This window comes from Eptesicus fuscus, chromosome 7, assembly GCF_027574615.1.
Source record: "Eptesicus fuscus isolate TK198812 chromosome 7, DD_ASM_mEF_20220401, whole genome shotgun sequence".
Lineage (NCBI taxonomy): Eukaryota > Metazoa > Chordata > Mammalia > Chiroptera > Vespertilionidae > Eptesicus > Eptesicus fuscus.
In genome coordinates, this window is record NC_072479.1 from 4,052,695 (window position 1) to 4,071,446 (window position 18,752).

Here is an 18,752-nt window from a genome sequence, read left to right on the forward strand (position 1 = left end):
TACTTCCTATGCGGGGGCGGGGGTACTTGTTTTGTTTTATAAAAGATTAAAAAACTAAAATTAGGCAGAGTGAGAATAAAAATGTTCTTTTTACTTTCTCTTAGGCCTGTGGAGGGGTCTTTCAAAAGGGAGGCTTATTTCACTGATTCTGAAACACACTGTTCCTCAGGGTGGTGGTGCTGGGGAGGCCGAGAGTTCCAGCAGCAAACACTGGAGCAAACCGCTTCCCTGGCTGTCAGGGATGGTCCTCTTCCAGGGTGGAGCGGCTGAGACAGTTTGCTGGGGCCTGAGACCCCTGAGTGTGACAGGAACTCGTGATACTTAGCAAAGGAGTTTCCCCTATTTTGTGGAGAGAATTGTACAGGCTTTGTAAGCTGTATCTTTGCTGTTAAGAGGACACACACAGTTTTCTTCTTCTTTTTTATAATATATGTTATTGATTTTTTACGGAGAGGAAGGGAGAGGGATAGAGAGCCAGAAACATCAATGATAAACATCGATCAGCTGCCTCCTGCACACCCCCTACTGGGGATGTGCCCGCAACCAGGCTACATGCCCTTGACTGGAATCGAACCCGGGACCTTTCAGTTAGGGCTGTTTTCTTCTTGACAGAATGAGTTTCCTTACACAGAGCCCTGCTGGCTGTCCATGTCAAGGTGCTTTATCTCTCTGGTCTTGTCTCAGAGCACAGCTTCCAGGAACCGACCCAGGGCCATGCTCTCTGGGGATTTTCTTCTACATTGGCCTTTGGTATTTGTTCAGTGGTACAGGAAACAGCAATGATTCGCTGTAACTTCTGCCTGGTGTGGTGGCTGTGCCAGGGATTCCTGTGAGGACTCTCTGTGGGCAAGGCAGACCTTTGATTTAGGGGCAGCCTGGGTCTGCCCCAGCAGAGTTCAGCCTTGCCCAAGTGCCTTCATTCCTGGAAGAGCCTGAAAGTGCCAGAAGCCGCTGGACAGACCTCTGTAATGCCACTCCTCTTCTTCCTTTCCTCTGCAGGAAAAGGCTTGGCGTCCACCTCTGTGCCACGGAGGCCAAGCTTTGAAGGAGGAGGAGATCCCTTCCCCCCCTATCACCCGATGAGCGGGGCCTACGAGAGTGGTGGTGTGCTGGAGGAGGTGCCCCGACAGTACATGGACTTCCTCTTTGCCGGTGTCAGTCCCCACAGCACGCCTGGCGGCCTCCAGCACCAGTCCAAGGGCTACTCTGCAAGTTTGGAGACTTCTGGGGTGAACTTCCCCATGGCCGGGCCTGAGGGCCAAGGCGTCCTGCTGCAGGGCCCACACTACAGGCCACATCTGCTGGTGCCCGGGGCTCCCCTGGGCTACGGCATCCAGCGCAGCCCTTCCTTTCAGAACAAGGTGCCACCGGACACTGCAGGGTATGCCAGTCTGGCTGCCAAGGGCCTGGCTGGGCAGCCAGGGGCCGGCCACCCCTTCCCAGTGGCGGGGGCCGCAGCAGGCTTATACACGTCGCATCCACAGCACAAACAGGCCCCGCAGGTGCACGTGATGGCACCGCCGCAGAGCCTGCTGGCCCCCTCCAGGAACAGCCTCAATGTGGACCTGTACGAGGCCAGCAGCACCCCCGTCCAGTCGTGGCCGGCGCCCACGCTGACCCGGCGAGACTCTCTGCAGAAGCAGGCGCTGGGGCTGGAGGGCTCCGTGCCCAGCAGAAGCAGCTCCTTCAGTAGCCACCAGCAGCCTGTGGCCACGGCTTCCCCCAACACCATCACAGCAGTGACAGCGGCCCACATCCTGCACCCAGTGAAGAGCGTCCGTGTGCTCCGGCCGGAGCCGCAGACGGCTGTGGGGCCCTCCCATCCGGCTTGGGTGCCCGCGCCCACTCCAGGGCCCGAGGGCCCCGATTCCACTGACGAGCAGCCTCCACCCTTGGTGGGCGTGGGCCCCTACCCTCGGGATGTGGACGTGAGGTGCCCGCCCCCACCCTACCCTAAGCACCTGCTGCGGGGTGCTGTCGAGCAGGTGGACATGGACTGCCTGTGTGCGGGGGTGGAGCAGCGGCTGTGGGGTGCCCCCTCTGAGCCCCCCAACAGGGGCCACAAAGGTGCCAAGGCAGACCGAGCTGGGAAGGATAAGAAGCTGATCCAGACCTCTCCCGTTCCGGTTCGCAAAAATAGCTGTGATGAGGAGAAAAGAGAGTCTCGAATCAAGAGCTACTCACCCTATGCATTCAAGTTCTTCATGGAACAGCACGTGGAAAATGTCATCAAGACCTACCAGCAGAAGGTCAACCGCAGGCTGCAGCTGGAGCAGGAGATGGCCAGAGTAATTTCTCCTTTCAGTCTTCCTAAGCTCTTAGCAGTAGAATCCCTTTCTGTTTTATGCACCTTTGGTACCAACCAGTCATCCCCTGGCTCTGGTCTGGTTATGAGGGGAGGACTTGGAGAGATTACAGGTGTTCCAGCTGCCCTTCCCCCTTCCCAGGACTGCAGGGATCAGCCATGGCTGTACACCATGTACCAGTGGGAAAGTTATCAAATGGGTTTTTATGTGTTTTTATCATTAGCAAAGTTCATTAAGTTTTATTAACTAGTAACAAAATACTTTGGGAAGAGTAGAAACAAAGTTTGAGGTTTTATGAATTGAAATTGTGCGATTTATAAAGAAAAATATATCTAATAGGGAATCATTTATTCTTCCTTTAAGTCTATAATTAAGTAATATTTTGTTTTTTAAAATATGTTTTTATTGATTTCAGAGAGGAAGGGACAGGGAGAGAGAAATAGAAGCATCAATGATGAGAGAGAATCATTGATAGGCTGCCTCCTGCATGCCCCCTACTGGGGATCGACCCCGTAACCCAGGCATGTGCCCTGACCAGGAATCAAACCGTGATATCCTGGTTCACAGGTCGATGCTTGACCACTTAGCCACACTGGCCAGGCAGCAAGTAATGTTTTAAAGAGACCTTACTTGACACAAAACTGCTAAAGAAGGTAATTAATGAAACTGTTTAAATTAAATGTTATAGTAAATTAAATCAATATAGTAAATAAACCAATAATTTCAGCTTCTAAAACTAAAATTTGTACTCTTACTTTCTGCTCTCCCATTTTCATTGATTTTTTTTTTTAATTTTTGTTTTCTCATTTTCCCTGAGCTTTTATTAAAATACTAGTGGCCCAGTGCACAAAATTCATGCACGGGGGGGCGGGGAGAGGTGCAGGGGGAAGGGTGTCCCTCAGCCTGGCCTGCACCCTCTCTAATCTGGGACCCCTCAGGGGATAACCAGCAGTCAGACATCCCTCTCACAATCCAGAACTGCTGGCTCCTAACTGCTCGCCTGCCTGCCTGATTGCCCCTAACTGCTTCTGCCTGCCAGCCTGATTGTCCCTAACTGCTCCCCTGCTGGCTTGATTGCCCCTAACCACCTCTGCCTTGGCCCTGTATCCAAGACCCATGATTCTCTCCTCCAGCTGACCACAGGCACCTGGGATCCGGGCTTCCCTCCCTCTGGTCAGCCATAGGCACCCAGGCTGGTTGCAGCCGCAGGGGATGATGAGCAGGTGGCTTCGCCTGGGCTGCAGCCGCAAATACTGACGCCCGGGACCACGGGGTGGGCAGCTTCTCTGTCTTCCCTGGGATGCAGTTTGGGCAACTTCTTCGGCTGGTTATGGCCTGGGATCATGGGGCAGGCGGCTTCTTCGTCTCCCAGGCCACACCCAGCCTCAGGCGCTGGCGCCCGGTTTCTCCGTCTCCCCCAGGACGTGGGGCAGGCGCTGGCACCCTGAGGCTTCTGCTGTTGGCTGTGGCCTGGGATCACAGGGGGGGCGGCGGCTTGGTCTCCCTGGCTGCAGCCAGCCTCAGGCGCTGGCACCCGACCTCTCCGACCCCCACAGGCCTGGAGTGACGGGGGTGCGGGCAGGGCTTCCGCCATATTTTCAGGTTAATTTGCATACTCACTCTGATTGGCTGTTGGGTGTAGCGGAGTGATGGTAATTTGCATGTTTCTCTTTTATTAGTGTAGATTAGGTTGCTGCCTAGCCAGAGTTGCTCAGTGGTTGAACATCAATCTAGGAACTAGGAAGGTAGGGTTCAATTTCCAGTCAGGACACATGCCTGGGTTGCAGGCTTGATCCCCAGTAGGAGGTGTGCAGGAAGCAGCCAATCAATGATTCTCTGTCATCATTGATGTTTCTATCTCTCTCCCTCTCCCTTTCTGAAATCAAATATATATATGTATCTATATATATATTTATTTATTTATTTTTAATTAGGTTGCTCTTAGAGTTCCAGGAATTTTGTGGTCCCCTTTCCACAGATTTTTGTTCATAGAGATTTCCTTCAGTTTTTAAGGGCCTAAAGTCACTGAGAGAGAACTATTTTGTCTTCCTTTTGGATTCTGGATTTGTGTCTGTATATGGATATAAAGAACAAAATGGGTTATTCTCTTGCTTGGAGTATATTGGATCCATTCTCGTGTCTTCTCATTCCTGTAGATCAAGTCAGGGTCCTCTCAGTTCTAGGGCATCTCCCGCCAGCCATTTTCTGTCAGGGTTCCTCGGATATGACTCTTATTTTCTTTCTGTGCAGGCCGGACTCTGTGAGGCTGAGCAGGAGCAGATGAGGAAGATCCTCTACCAGAAGGAGTCTAATTACAACAGGCTGAAGAGGGCCAAGATGGACAAGTCAATGTTTGTGAAAATCAAAACCCTGGGGATTGGTGCCTTTGGGGAAGTGTGCCTGGCGTGTAAGGTTGACACTCACGCGCTATACGCCATGAAGACCCTGAGGAAGAAGGACGTCTTAAACCGGAATCAGGTGGCCCACGTGAAGGCTGAGAGGGACATCCTGGCTGAGGCAGACAATGAGTGGGTGGTCAAGCTCTACTACTCCTTCCAAGACAAGGACAGCCTATACTTTGTGATGGACTACATCCCTGGGGGAGATATGATGAGCCTGCTCATTCGGATGGAGATCTTCCCGGAGCACCTGGCCCGCTTCTACATTGCAGAGTTGACTCTGGCCATCGAGAGTGTCCACAAAATGGGCTTTATCCACCGAGACATCAAGCCAGACAACATTTTGATAGATCTTGATGGTCACATCAAACTGACAGATTTTGGTCTCTGCACTGGATTCAGATGGACTCACAACTCAAAGTACTACCAGAAAGGTACTGTCTTAGACATACCATACCTACTTTGCACATCTAGACACAACTGAGCCATTTAAGGCAACTGTTTCCTGCCCTGGTGACTCCTAATCATTATGAAATTATCTGTCACTCCATCCTATATAATAAAAGGCTTAATATGCAAATTTCCCCCTCAGGAGTTCAACTGACTGGGAGTTCAACCGCTCTCTATGACATGCACTGACCACCAGGGGGCGGCACGGAGCAAAGGAAGGCCCTGGCCGGTGGCCAGCTGCCAGGGGAAAGAAGGCCCCGATCGGCGCTGATCACCGGCCATGCCGAGGGACCCCACCTGTGCACGAATTCATGCACCAGGCCTCTAGTTATTTTATAATTTGGTGTGACATCCTTTTCTCTCTAAAGATATGTGTGAGTGGATTTAAGTTTTACTATGATATTTTTAGGCCAACAGGGTATGAGATGTCATGGGGCCTTTGTGAGGAACCATTGCTCTGCCCTGTTAAAATGAGCCCTAAAAAGTAAGTTTTACATACTCCTGAGGAGTCCTTGTACAGCTGGCCTCAGGCGTTCCACACTATCTGAAGTATCTGCTGTATCTGTAGTATCTGTAGGTGTAGGTATGGATATAGGTATGATCATAGTTTAACTCCGGTTCCTGCAGTTCTGCTATTGTAAAAAATCAAAAACAGCTGGCCATTATTTATGGCTTGGTTTCTTAAAGTAGTTATTTTAATACCATAGTTCAGGCTTCAGTTTTTTATTTTAACTTGAAACTAATCCTAAGCCATTTAATTTATTCCCATTTTCTGGCATTTAAGTCATTTTATTTATCACATTTTTAAAATCTTCTTATGCTTTTCCATGCTTATCTTAAAGCACATCCTGTTGAGACTGACCTGAGATGGGTGCAGAGTTCCCTCAGTTATCCAAGCCTCTAGTGCAGCTGCTGTTTCTGCCATGGTGCTGTGTTCATTTCACGTGGGATCTCAGACCCAGGACTTCGGGCCACCCTGCTGAGCAGTTGGACAGGGTTCTTTAGTGTGTCAGGAGCTGAATTGAATTACTCCTCAGTTTGAAGCTATGGGTTTGTTGAATAGTGAATACTTTGTTTTGTATTCTCTTCTTTTGCTTCCCTGATTCCTGGTGCAAAAGGGAGCCACATCAGACAGGACAGCATGGAGCCTGGTGACCTCTGGGACGAGGTGTCTAATTGTCGTTGTGGAGACAGGCTGAAGACCCTGGAGCAGAGAGCCAGAAAGCAGCATCAGAGATGTCTAGCACACTCCCTGGTTGGGACCCCAAATTACATTGCCCCGGAAGTGCTCCTCCGAAAAGGTAGGTGCCTCAGGCCCTCACCTCAGGCATTCCACACTGCTGCCCAGCTAGAGGCCATCTTAGCTCCAGAGCTGTGGAGCCAGAGGACCTCTGAGTCTCTCCAGCCCCCGATTTCTAAGACCCTGAACATTCCCACTGTAACTGTGTCCGCACGGAAGCACGTGTCACTTCCTTCTGGAGCTGCTCTCGCTTTACACTAGTCTGCTCATTCCTCCTCTGACTGGGAAGTGAGAGACGGTGGAGATGTGGACTTCCTACCTGGAACCCAAGAGAATCACTGCAGAACTGGTTTGACAGTCATATGATAGAAATAACTCTGAGGGTCACGGGGACTCTTTTCAGTCTGCCTAAGCCAGACATTTCCAGGCTCTAGCTGTAAATTTAAAAAAAAAATTTTATTTTATTTTTTTCAATTACAGTTTACATTCAGTAATATTTTGTATTAGTTTTAGGTGTATAACATAGTAGTTAGACAATCACATACTTTACAAAGTGGTCCCCCTGACATTTCAAGTACCCACCTGGCACTGGACATAGTTATTACAATATTATGGACGATGTTCCCTATCTGTACTTTATACCCCAGGACTGTTCTGTAACTGCCGATTTGTACTTCTCAACCCTTCACCTTTTTGACTCAGTTCCACAGCCCTCCTCCCCTCAGGTAACCCTCAGTCTATTCTCTGTATCTATGAGTATGTTTCTGTTTTATTTGTTTGTTTATATTGTTTCTTAGATTTCACATATAAGTGAAATAATAAGTTATTTGCCTTTTTCTGACTGACTTATTTCACTTAGCATAATACCCTACAGGTTCACCCATGCTGTTGCAAATGGTAAGATTTCATTTTTTATGGCCAAGTAATATTCCATTGTATATATGTGCCAAAGCTTTTTGCCCAAGTTTCGAGCTGGGTTGTACCATCTCCAGCTGGTCGTTGAGTATGACAGAAGACAAATATTCTTTCCTCCCGTTCTCCCTTCTATTCCAGAAGCACCGTGAAGGTCTGATTGGGGACATTATTGTGCATAAAACTATAAGTGCTTAGCAAAATTGGTCCTGGATGGATGCTCTGTTCCATCAAATATGCAGCTGACTGAACACCAAAGGAATCTTCCATTATTGACCTGAGTTTTTGCAATAAATCCAGGATTGATGGTCTATCTCTTCACATGTGTTATTTCAAGTCTTTGCAGCCACTCAGGTCTATTCAAGTCTGAGTTTTCTTTGTTAGCTGTGGTAATCCAAAGCAAGTTAATTAACCACTCAGAGCCACATCTATAGCAATAACCTTGCTGCCCAGTCACACTCTAAGTAGGAGGAGGGGTTGCCGGGCTGTGGGGACAACATCCTCTCCAGTGTCCAGCATGTACACTCTCCAGGAACCAAGGGTAGGGTCGCTCTGCTGTCCCCAGTGCCAGATGGACAGGAAGGAGAGGGATGGAGAGTACCGAGAAGTCTCAAGGAACTAAACTGGCAGTACTGCCCGCAGGTCTTAGGTTCCAGTTCGTACTTAGCAAGGATTAGGTGACATAAGACTGGGACATAGATTGGACTGGGACATGAGGCTCGGGGGGAAATGGGAAAGAATCAGAAAAAGAATGAACCTGCTCTGGAATTTCGTTGGGGCTGGCTCTGACTGAGCTGCAGGAGGTCCTGCTTCAGCTCTGCTTGGGGAGCACTATGAGGAGGAGCCTGAATGGCGAGCGCCTCACACAGAGATCATATCTTCACTGACAGTTGTTCCCTTTGCCAAAGTGCGCCCTTCTCCATATTCTTCACCTCCTCCAAACCTCCCAGGAAAGCCTTGCCAGAAAGCCCTCAGGACAGGACACCCTTGTTCACAGGCCTTAACACTTCTTGTTTTGTGGTTACTACTAATTTGTATCTGTTTGTAGATTCTTCCAAGAACTTAAACTTCTGGTTAGTATCGCTAGTAACAACAACCGTAATCTTTTTTTTTTTTTAAGTTTTTTAAATTTACTGATTTGAGACAAAGAACCATCGATTTGTTGTTCCACTTAATTCTTGCATTCATTGGTTGATTCCTGAATATACCCCAACTGGGGATCAAACCCCCAATCTTGGCATATCGGGACAATGCTCTAACCAACTGAGCAACCCAGCCAGCGCAACAGTAATCTTTTTAAATTAAGGTATTTTCTTATTACAAAAGCATTCTGTGTTTACCGCACACCAGTGACTGAAAGTAAGAAAAAGGACAAGTGACCATCTTCCTCCCCGCATGGACTGTTACCACCCCAGCACATGCCCTTTCCGGCCTTTATTCTGAGCCACACATGAAGGAGACTCGTGTTGTGGAGGGTGGTTTTCTTGTATGGAATGTGTGCTGCTTGACCATGTTTGCCACCTGGCAGGAAGGTGATACCTGAGGGTGCGCACAGGTCCTCTCCAGGAGGAGCACGTGCCCCTGCTGGAATTGGAAGTGGCCTTGTCTTCTTTCAGGGTATACTCAGCTCTGTGACTGGTGGAGCGTTGGAGTGATTCTTTTCGAGATGCTGGTGGGGCAGCCGCCCTTTCTGGCCCCCACTCCCACGGAAACCCAGCTGAAGGTAAGGAGCAAAATGCATCTGCTTGCTGCAGACACACATGGTTTTTGGACCCTTTATTCTGATGGGTGTAGGAATCTCAGTTGTACATAATGGGGGTTTTTAAAGTAGTGTTTACCTATTTTGAAATTTTTTATTATAATAAGTAAAGCCCCAGAGTTAGACTTGAGTTTTTTTGTTGTTTTTTAATCCTCTCTTGAGGATGTTTATTGATTTTAGAGAAAGAGGGAAGGGGAGAGAGAGAAACATCATTGAGAGAGAGAAACATAGATCCATTGCCTCTCGTACTTGCCCGATCTGGGATTGAACATGCAATGTAAGTATTGAACCCACTGCGTTTTGGTGTACAGGATGATGACACTAAGCAGCTGAGCCACCCGACCAGGGCTAGGCCTGAGTTGTGAAATACAGTATATGTGTGTCTGAAATTTTGCTTGAACCACTTGGTCACCTGCCATCTTAGTATTTCCAGGTGAGAACAAAGAAGCGGTGAGGTGTGGTCAGATCTGGTTTCCACTGCCACTTTGCCCACTGTGCAACAACAGAAAACTTTATAAACTCTCCCTTAAATAAGTCCGTTTATTTGTGTGAGTGCTATATCATTACTTTTTGCAAATTATCAGCTGTGAGGTTAGGCTAGGTATGCATATTCCTACTGTCCACTTGATGTAACTAAATAATTAGTTCTAGAATGATGGCCATTCATTCTCTGACATAAGTTATTTGATTACTTAAGAATGATTGAATTGAGAATCTGATGAAATCTCTGTAATTTCTCAGACAGTGGAGTTACCCATTGACACAAGTTTACTAACAATTCTAGGAAGAATTCATGCCCTGGAGTTCATGGCAGACCCTAATTTAATAGTCTCTTAGTTAGAAGAACCCTAAATTAAGTCTTGGTTTCATACCAGTAACAATAAAATTGGAAGTTGACATTATTTGTATCCTCATTGAATAGCTAAACTTATCATTTTAACTATTTTTAAGTGTGCAATTCAGTGGCAATAAGTACATTCACAATGTTGTGCAACTGTCGCCACTGTCCATTTTCAGATATTTTCATCTTCCCAAACAGAAACTGTACCCATTAAACAATAATTCCCTTTTCCCCCTCTCTCAACCCCTGTAACCTCTCTTCTACTTTCTGTCTCTATGAAATGGACTGCTCTGGGGGCCTCAGATACTGTGTGGAATCACACAATATTTGTCCTTTTCTGAATGGTTTATTTCCCTGAACATAATCCATTCAAAGTCATCCATGTTGTCTCATTTGGAAGAATGTCCTTCCTTTTTAAGGCAGAATAATATTTCATTGTACATATAGACCACATTTTGTTTATACATCACCCAGCAGTGGACACTTACTTGGTTATTATGAATAATGATGCTATGAACATGAGTGTGTATGTAAGAATTTGTTTGAGTCCTGCTTTCAAATTTTTTGACCACATATCCAGAAGTGGTATTGCTGGGTCATATGGTAGTTCTGTTTAACTTTTTCAGTTTTCCATAGTGGCTGCACCATTTTACATTCCCACCAACAGTGCGTGTGGGTTCCATTTTCTCCACACCAACACTTCTTTCCTCCCCATCCCCCTGCTTTTTTTTTATAGTAGCCATCCTAATGGTGGCTTCACTTCATTCTAGTGAAGTGATATCTCACTGTGGTTTTGATTTGTATTTCCCTAATGATTAGTGATACTGAGGCTCTTTTCATGTGCTTACTGAACATTTGTATGTCTTCTTTGGAGAAATGTCTGTTCAAGTCCTTTGCCCTTTTTTAATCAGGTTATTTGTTTTGTTGTTGACTTGTAAAAATTCTTTATATATTTTGGGTATTAACTCCTTATAAGATACATGTTTTGCAAATATAGTCTTCCATTCTGTGGGTTGCCTCTTCATTATGTCAGCAGTGTCCTTGATGAACAAAAGTTTTAAATTTTTATGAAATCCAATTAATATATTTTTCTTTTGTTGCCTGTGTTTTGGTTTCATATCCAAGAAATCATTGCCAAATCCAATGTCATGACGATTTTCCCCTATGTTTTTTTCTAGGAGTTTTATAGTTTTAGCTCTATTAAAACCACTCAGGTTCAAACCAGCCCTCCCACCCACACAGCCACCTGCCTATATACCTCACCTGATGCTCAGTCACCCATGCAGCAGACAGTTATGTTTGCCTTGTTTTATCCTGATTTGAAGTATGAGTAATAAAGTCTCTTAGCTTTTCTCCTCACTATAGACACATCTCTATGACAAATGTATTTACTGAGCATTTAGATGGCTGGTGTGTGTGTTTGAGCATCAGGAATAGGAGACCACGGCCATAGGGTAGGTCTGTTTTATTCTCCGTGAGGTTACTTTTTTTATTTTTTAAATATTTTTATTGATTTCAGAGAGGAAGGGAGAGGGAGAGAGAGATAGAAACATCACTGATGAGAGAGAATCATTAATCAGCGGCCTCCTGCACACCCCATACTGAGGATTGAGCCCACAACCTGGGCATGTACCCTGACAGGGAATTGACCTCCTGGTTCATGGGTCGACGCTCAACCACTGAGCTCCACCGGCTGGGCGAGGTTGCTTTTTAAATTACAAAAACCTAGCAGACCATCTCTTGGCTACAATAAGTATTGAGTGAGAACCATGATGGTTCAACAGAAATCTGTTGCCATAGCTAAAGAATTGACTCAGAAAGGATCAGTCTCTTCATTTTTGTGGAAAGCACAAAATCCTTTTGCTAACCAGTCTTTCTGATAGAAGGAAATTAGTCTCTCTTGGTCTGTATTTGGCTTCCGCATCTCGTGCCTCAGGCTTTGTGCCCCAAACTAGAACACTGACCTTCAATAGCTGCTCAGATCCACAACGGTGCTTTCTGAGTCTATCCTGACTTTTCTTCCATCGTGAAACTAAAATTATTAAAAACCACATCACCACATATTGTCCCGGAACTGCCCACGTGGGCTTTGAGATGTCGGGAGAAACTTAAACGTTGGTTCTGTTGTTTCTTGAGGTGATAAACTGGGAGAACACGCTCCACGTTCCAGCCCAGGTCAAGCTGAGCCCCGAGGCCCGGGACCTCATCGTTAAACTGTGTTGTGCTGCTGACCACCGGCTGGGGAGGAACGGGGCCGACGACCTGAAGGCCCACCCATTCTTCGTCACCATTGATTTCTCTAGAGACATTCGGAAGCAGCCAGCCCCCTACATTCCCAAGATCAGCCACCCCATGGACACCTCGAATTTTGACCCCGTAGATGAAGAAAGCCCTTGGAACGATGCTAGTGAAGACAGCACCAAGGCCTGGGACACGCTCACCTTCCCGAATAACAGGCACCCTGAGCACGCGTTTTATGAATTTACCTTTCGAAGGTTCTTCGATGACAACGGCTACCCCTTCAGGTGCCCAAAGCCTTCAGGAGCGGAGGAGTTAGAGGCTGAGAACTCCACTTTGGAAAGTTCCAATCTGGGGGATCAGACTGAAGGCTGCCAACCAGTGTACGTGTAGGCAGACTTGGCACTGACACCCAGGGGCCCACGGCTGGTGCCTTAAAGACCTGATGGAAAGTTCAGGGCAGCTTTGTCAGTTAACCCATTGATTACTCCACTTGAAATTCTGGTCTTCACTAAAGAACCCAAAACAAAAATGCTTTTTAAAAGGACTTAAGTACAGCATATCTTCACACTAGGTTCTGGCTGATAAGGGGCTGGTGGTTAACATGGCTTTGAATTGGCTTTGGAGGACCTTCACTGCATTGAAACAATTTTTAAAAAATTTAGTACAGTTTAAAAGAGCACTTATTTTGTTTATAGTCATTTTTATTACTAAGTTATAAGGATTAACTCTGACAAATTATGCTGCTGTCATTTTATACATTTGTATTTTATCACAGCACTTACATTTAGGAAAAGAAATAACTGAAGAACATGTGATAAGAAATCTCTGTGCAATAACTTAAAGATAACACTGTTTTGATGTTACTGATACCATTTTATTCACACAATGGTTTTGGTTTTATATTTTTTCCTGCATTTCAAAATTGTGATATGTTAAAAGCTGCTTTATTTTATTATTATTATTATTATTATTTTTATTTTTGCATATTATAGTGTCATAGACAGTGTGAGCAAGTTGATTCCATGGGTGTGATTCCTGATGTCTGGTGTGTAGAGAATGTTGCATGAGCTGGGTCTGTTATTATAAATGACCATGTCTTGCCATTCACAGCGGGTTCTGTGAAGATGTTTTTATACAGTATCTATAAATGAGACATTGTAGACAGTGTGCGATGACATGTTGTGTGGGTGACTTCACTGTGATTGTATCCCTTACTATTTTGTTAAAGAAATGCAGGTGTGTAACTGAGAAGACTCTGTGTGTCTTGGGTATGGCTGCATTCTTTGGAGGCTAAACTTAAGCATTTGTCAAATACTGAACTTGTGATTAATTTAGCTATGCCAAAAAGTTTGACATTAATCATGGAACTCTGTTTGTTTCGCCAGTCAGTCCACTCTCTGGTTCTTAGTGTAGCTGATGTATGGAATCCAACAGCTGCCACCCTACTGCCACCAGATGGGCCCACCGAGAGGTCTGCCTGACGCCATTTCATCCCGCTGTCTGAGACAGCTTCAGTTTTACCATGGTGAAATTTAGTAATCTCGGCATTCTTTCACTTTTTTTTTATTGTGTTGTGAGGTGTCAGTCTTAACTTTGTTTTAAAAATACATTTTCCTCATCTTTGTAAAACAGCAAGGATTATTTAAAGTAACATTGGAATTAAAAAAAATTAAGCCATACAATTTTCTTAGATGTGTAGATGCATATATATATATATATAACTACATAGATAAACGTACAAAATATTTCTTATTTCAGATTAGTATGATTCCTATTTAAAGTGATATATATTTGAGTAAAAAGTTCAGTTCTTTTTTGCTTTTTAAGAATCTGATGCATCATATTTTCATTATATTCCACATATTTTTCCTTGATGTTTTTAGCACAATATACTCATTATTTAGTATATATCTAGGCAGCAACACTTACAGTTTTATCAATGTCTAAAAAGAAGGTTCCTGTGTACTGGTTTACATTTTGAATGAATGGCAACCCGACATCTGCTGTGCTTGTACCGTGACTGTCAGTATTTCCGTGACTACAGTAATACCGTGTTGTTATTTACAGCACTCCGACACACTTTTATGTGGTAGGTTCTTTCTCAGGAACTCAGTTTATTATTTATTGATATATCATTGCCTTTGAAAAGCTTCTACTGGCACAATTTATTATTAAAATTTTGAATATAAACCCCTTGGTGTGTGTCCTGTGTTACTGGAATCTGTAAGTTCTTGCATTTCTCAGTGTGTCATATGAGACTGTTAAAGTTAAAGTTAGCTTTTTGTATATCATTAGAGAAATGAAACTTTATACATACACAGCACAAGAAAATATGCGTATACTTTTTTGCCTCTTTTACACAAATGGGAGAATTATGCATATTTTCCTGCATCTGTTTTCTTGGCAATCTATACCAGCACATAAAGAAATTCTTCACCCTTTATTATTACTGTGTAATAGTCCATCGTGAGGGTCTATTACAATAAGACCAGTCCTATATCAATGAACATTTCACTTTTTCTGGTCTTTTACTATTACAAACCGTGCTGGAATAAATAATCCCTGATAGCCATCATTTTGTGCACATGCAAGTAAATATGTAGGATAGATTCCTAGAGGTGGAATTACTAGGTCAAAAGTTAAGTGTATGTGTGTATTTTTATTGCAAAGTAGTCCTGAGCATTAGTGGGAGGAATCCCTCCAGATTATCTCCTACACACCCTGCCAAGTAGCTAAGAATGGTCTTTTACCTCTCTTTGTGTGGGCCATTCTCATTTCCTGCTCCCCATTTCTCAGACCATTTACCTGTCTTTGTGTGGGCCATTTCTCAGTGAGCAACTTTAGGGCTGAGGTAATGTGTCCTTCCAGGACCAAAAACAAGCTTTCTAACTGCTTGCTATAAAAGGGGTAGCTTGCCAAAACCGGTTTGGCTCAGTGGATAGAGCGTCGGCCTGCGGACTGAAAGGTCCCAGGTTCGATTCCGGTCAGGGGCATGTACCTTGGTTGCGGGCACATCCCCAGTGGGGGGGGTGCAGGGGGCAGCTGATCGATGATTCTCTCTCATCGATGTTTCTAACTCTCTATCCCTCTCTCTTCCTCTCTGTAAAAAATCAATAAAATATATATAAAAAAAAAGGGGGTAGCTTCCTCAAGCTCAGGGAGCCTCAGCAGAATCCATCTGGGCCTCCTATGCCTCCCCGGGGACTTGAGGCCAGGAAGAGCTCGTGCAAGCGTGCTGGTGTTTATGCAGCTTCATGTGCTGTGAATAACAAAGTCCTTTGTCTCTGACCTAGGATCCATGAAAGAGTAAACAGCTCACTTATTAGCTTGTAAGTAGGATAAATCAAATCTTAGACCTGGTATTGTCTAAAAATCTTACAAAAGGTATTGTTCAGTATACATTCCCAATAGAAATATACAGATAGTTCACTTAAAGCCTTGCCAGCCACACAAAACACACACACACACACACACACACACACACACACACACAACAGAACAGCTTGGTGTACTTTTACTTGACATTCTTCTTATTTTGAAAGAAGTTGATATCCATTTGAATATCCTTAAAACTTATGATCCTAATTTTATGCATTAATTGAGTGGTGATGTCTAAGACCTTCCTCAGAGACCCAAAACAATTTCCATTCTCTTCTCACTCTTCATCTCTTCCTGCTCAGCTAATGTGAATCATTTAATGGGGCTAGTGGCCAGACAACAGATTACAGAGAACAGACTTCTCCAGTGTTTGGACAGATTCCCCAGGAGATGAATACTCTAGCATTCATGAATACTCTGCTCAGAGGGTTGCCAGGGCAGCCAGGCTGATTTCACCACGTTTATGGTCATTGTGGATGTGACTGTAGTTTGTTGAGGGAGCAGATAGTTTATTACATTCCTTCCAAGTTTCCTTCTCCACACTTGCATGCTATGTGTCCCTTGGTAAGTCAAAGTGCAAATCACAAAGAGAAACAGCCAACAACCCCAGAACCTCCTGTGATTTGAACCACTATTTAGTTAGAAATTTTAAAAATGGAGTTTACTTATTCCAAATTTGACTTACAGACCAAGTTTAAAGCCCTAGTACTTAACCAATATTTTCTTTTCACTGGCAGAATTCAGCATAATCAAGATCGTTGCCATTATGTGCATATTTATAAGCAATATCATTAAGCATCGTGTTCTTTTCCATCCGTAAAAAATAATTTCCTTAGCAAGAGAATTTTCCATTCCCCAAAGTGGCAGCTTAAACTTAGTGGACAAAGCATGTTTATTCACTGTAGCAAGGACGAAAAATTCAGTGGTTATCAGACACTGATGAAATGCACATTGTCTATGAGAGAAATGCCTGATGGCAACATTGTTCTTTTGGAACTAACATCAAGGTAGTGTTATAGTTTAGTTTCAACCATCAGACATACTTTAGAAATCTCAAGAAGAGAAGGAAAGCCTATTGTATTTACTGATAGTTTTGCTCACTGAGTTCTTCCTGATGTATGAAGGCCTTTTTTCCTTTTATATTTCCCTTTTTTGGAAAACTTCCTTTAGCCATTCTTTTAGGGTGGTCCAACTGGTAACAAACCCTTCGTTTTCCTTCGTTTAGAAGTGTCTTCATTTCTCTCTGTCCTGAAAGATATTTTGGGAACAATCCAGTTTGGGGTATAGGGTTCTGGGTTGGCACTTCTCTCAGCAGTTGAGAAATACTGTACCACTTCCTTCTCACCTGCATGGTCTCTGACGAGAATCTGTTGTCATTTTAATTATTTCCCCTGTAGATAAGATACTGTTTTTCTTTAACTGCTTTAAAGGTTTTTTCTTTGATTATCTTTTAGAAGTTTAATTGTGACATGTCTTGGCTTGAATTTCTCTGGGTTTACCCTGTTTGTAGTTCACTCTTCTGCTGTGAAAGCCTCAAGTCTCATGCATTCTCTTCCCCCAACTCCTACACCAGTGTGATCAAATATATCCATATTTTTTGCTATCTCTAAACATGAAGTGGCATTAATTGATACCTCTGTTCCTTTGTTTTTAAATTCCTGAAGCAGGATTATGTAAGAGAAGGAATCCTGGGCATGGACTCAGTGGCCTTGAGTCTTACCCCAGCTTTGTGTAACTTTGTGTAACTTCTTTCAGACTTATTAGTTATATGACTCAAAAAGAGTCTGAATCAGCTAAGTTTTTAAAAATATATATTTTTATTGATTTCAGAGAGGGAGAGAGAGAAACATCAATGATGAGAGGGAATCATTGATCGGCTGCCTCCTACACGCCCCATACTGGGGATCAAGCCCGAAACCCAGGGCATGTGCCCTGATCAGGAATCGAACTCTGACCTCCTGGTTCGTAAGCCAACACTCAGCCACTGAGCCATGCCAGCAGAGCTGAATCAGTAATTTTTTAAATTCTTCAGAATCAGTGGCTTCTAAGAGGATGTGTCTCAGAGGCTTCTTGCCCTCTGCTTCTATCAGACTCTCTGCTTTTATTCTACATAAGATTTTGGGAAGAAGTATTCTGGTAACAAAAAAAGAAAAGCTTTAAGACTACAGGTTTATTAATTTTTTAAAATTTATTTTTCGGTTACAGTTGGCATACAATAATATGTTAGTTTTAGGTATTCAGCATTGATTTAGACACTTATATGCCTTATAAAGTTATCCCAATAAGATAAGACCATTTGTTTAAGTCCTTGATATTTTCTTTTTTGTTTAAATCTATTACTTATTTTTTTAATGTGTTTTTATTGATTTGTACAGAGAGGGATAGAGTTAGAAACATCCATCAGCTGCCTCCTGCATGACCCTTACTGGGGATCGAGCCCACAACCAAGATACATGCTCTTGGCCAGAATGGAACCTGGGATCCTTAAGTCCGCAGGCCAACACTATATCCACTGAGCCAAACCAGTTAGGGCTAAATCTAATTTTTAATTTTATAAACATGACAAATGTAAATAGTTATTGAAAGGGTTAAAGAGAATAAAACGGGGCAAAGAAAAACTTGTTGTGCTTAGCAGATATCTTGCAGAAAATTTACAGCCTTGAGCACAGCACAGCTCAGATAACCTGAAGACACCTGGCATGGGAGGAACCAAGGACAGACATCAGCAGAGCGGCTCGCAGCCAGCAAAAATGAATAAAAACCTCTCTCTCCCTGCTCTCTTCACTGATGCCTTTCTCAGCCTCAGCCCACCTGCACCCAGGTGGTCGGAATAAAATCTTTTTTGGTACATTATGGCCTCATGTCATAGGTGTGCAACCCCGGCCCACTCTGAACCTTTCAGTTATATTACTATAAAAAGGAGTCCCCATCTACCTCTTGCATTTCCTGCTCCCCAAACACAACCACTCTCATGTTTTCTAAATAATTTATCTGGAATTTTCATTATATTACTAATAGCATTTAATGATATTTCTTTACTTATTTACCTTTTCTATCAACTGCATTTTTTGGTAATTCTCTTATATTCCCTCCCTCCCCCACCCCCCACCTCCAACCTCTGTTTCCCTATATAGTTCTATCAACCCAGCTGGTGTGGCTCAGTGATTGAGCATCAACCTCATGAACCAAGAGGTCTCCAGTTTGATTCCTGGTCAGGGCACATGGC

The 18,752-nt window shown here is 44.1% G+C and overlaps 1 protein-coding gene across 4 annotated transcripts in view; it reads left to right on the forward strand.

Moving 5' to 3' along the window:
* The window catches only part of LATS2 (large tumor suppressor kinase 2), an 88,021-nt gene extending 73,689 nt beyond the window's left edge, over positions 1-14,332 (forward strand). The window contains exons 4-9 of one of the 4 annotated variants that reach the window (XM_054718688.1): positions 1,000-2,288; positions 4,557-5,139; positions 6,274-6,456; positions 8,924-9,030; positions 12,044-12,528; positions 13,534-14,332. In XM_054718688.1, the coding sequence (XP_054574663.1) occupies positions 1,000-2,288; positions 4,557-5,139; positions 6,274-6,456; positions 8,924-9,030; positions 12,044-12,528; positions 13,534-13,561 (2,675 nt within the window). In that variant the 3' untranslated portion in view covers positions 13,562-14,332. Of the gene's footprint in view, positions 1-999; positions 2,289-4,556; positions 5,140-6,273; positions 6,457-7,448; positions 7,634-8,923; positions 9,031-12,043 lie in introns of those variants that run through there. The other 3 variants (XM_054718690.1, XM_054718689.1, XM_054718691.1) reach the window with 3 other exon arrangements.
* Positions 14,333-18,752: the final 4,420 nt, after the last annotated feature.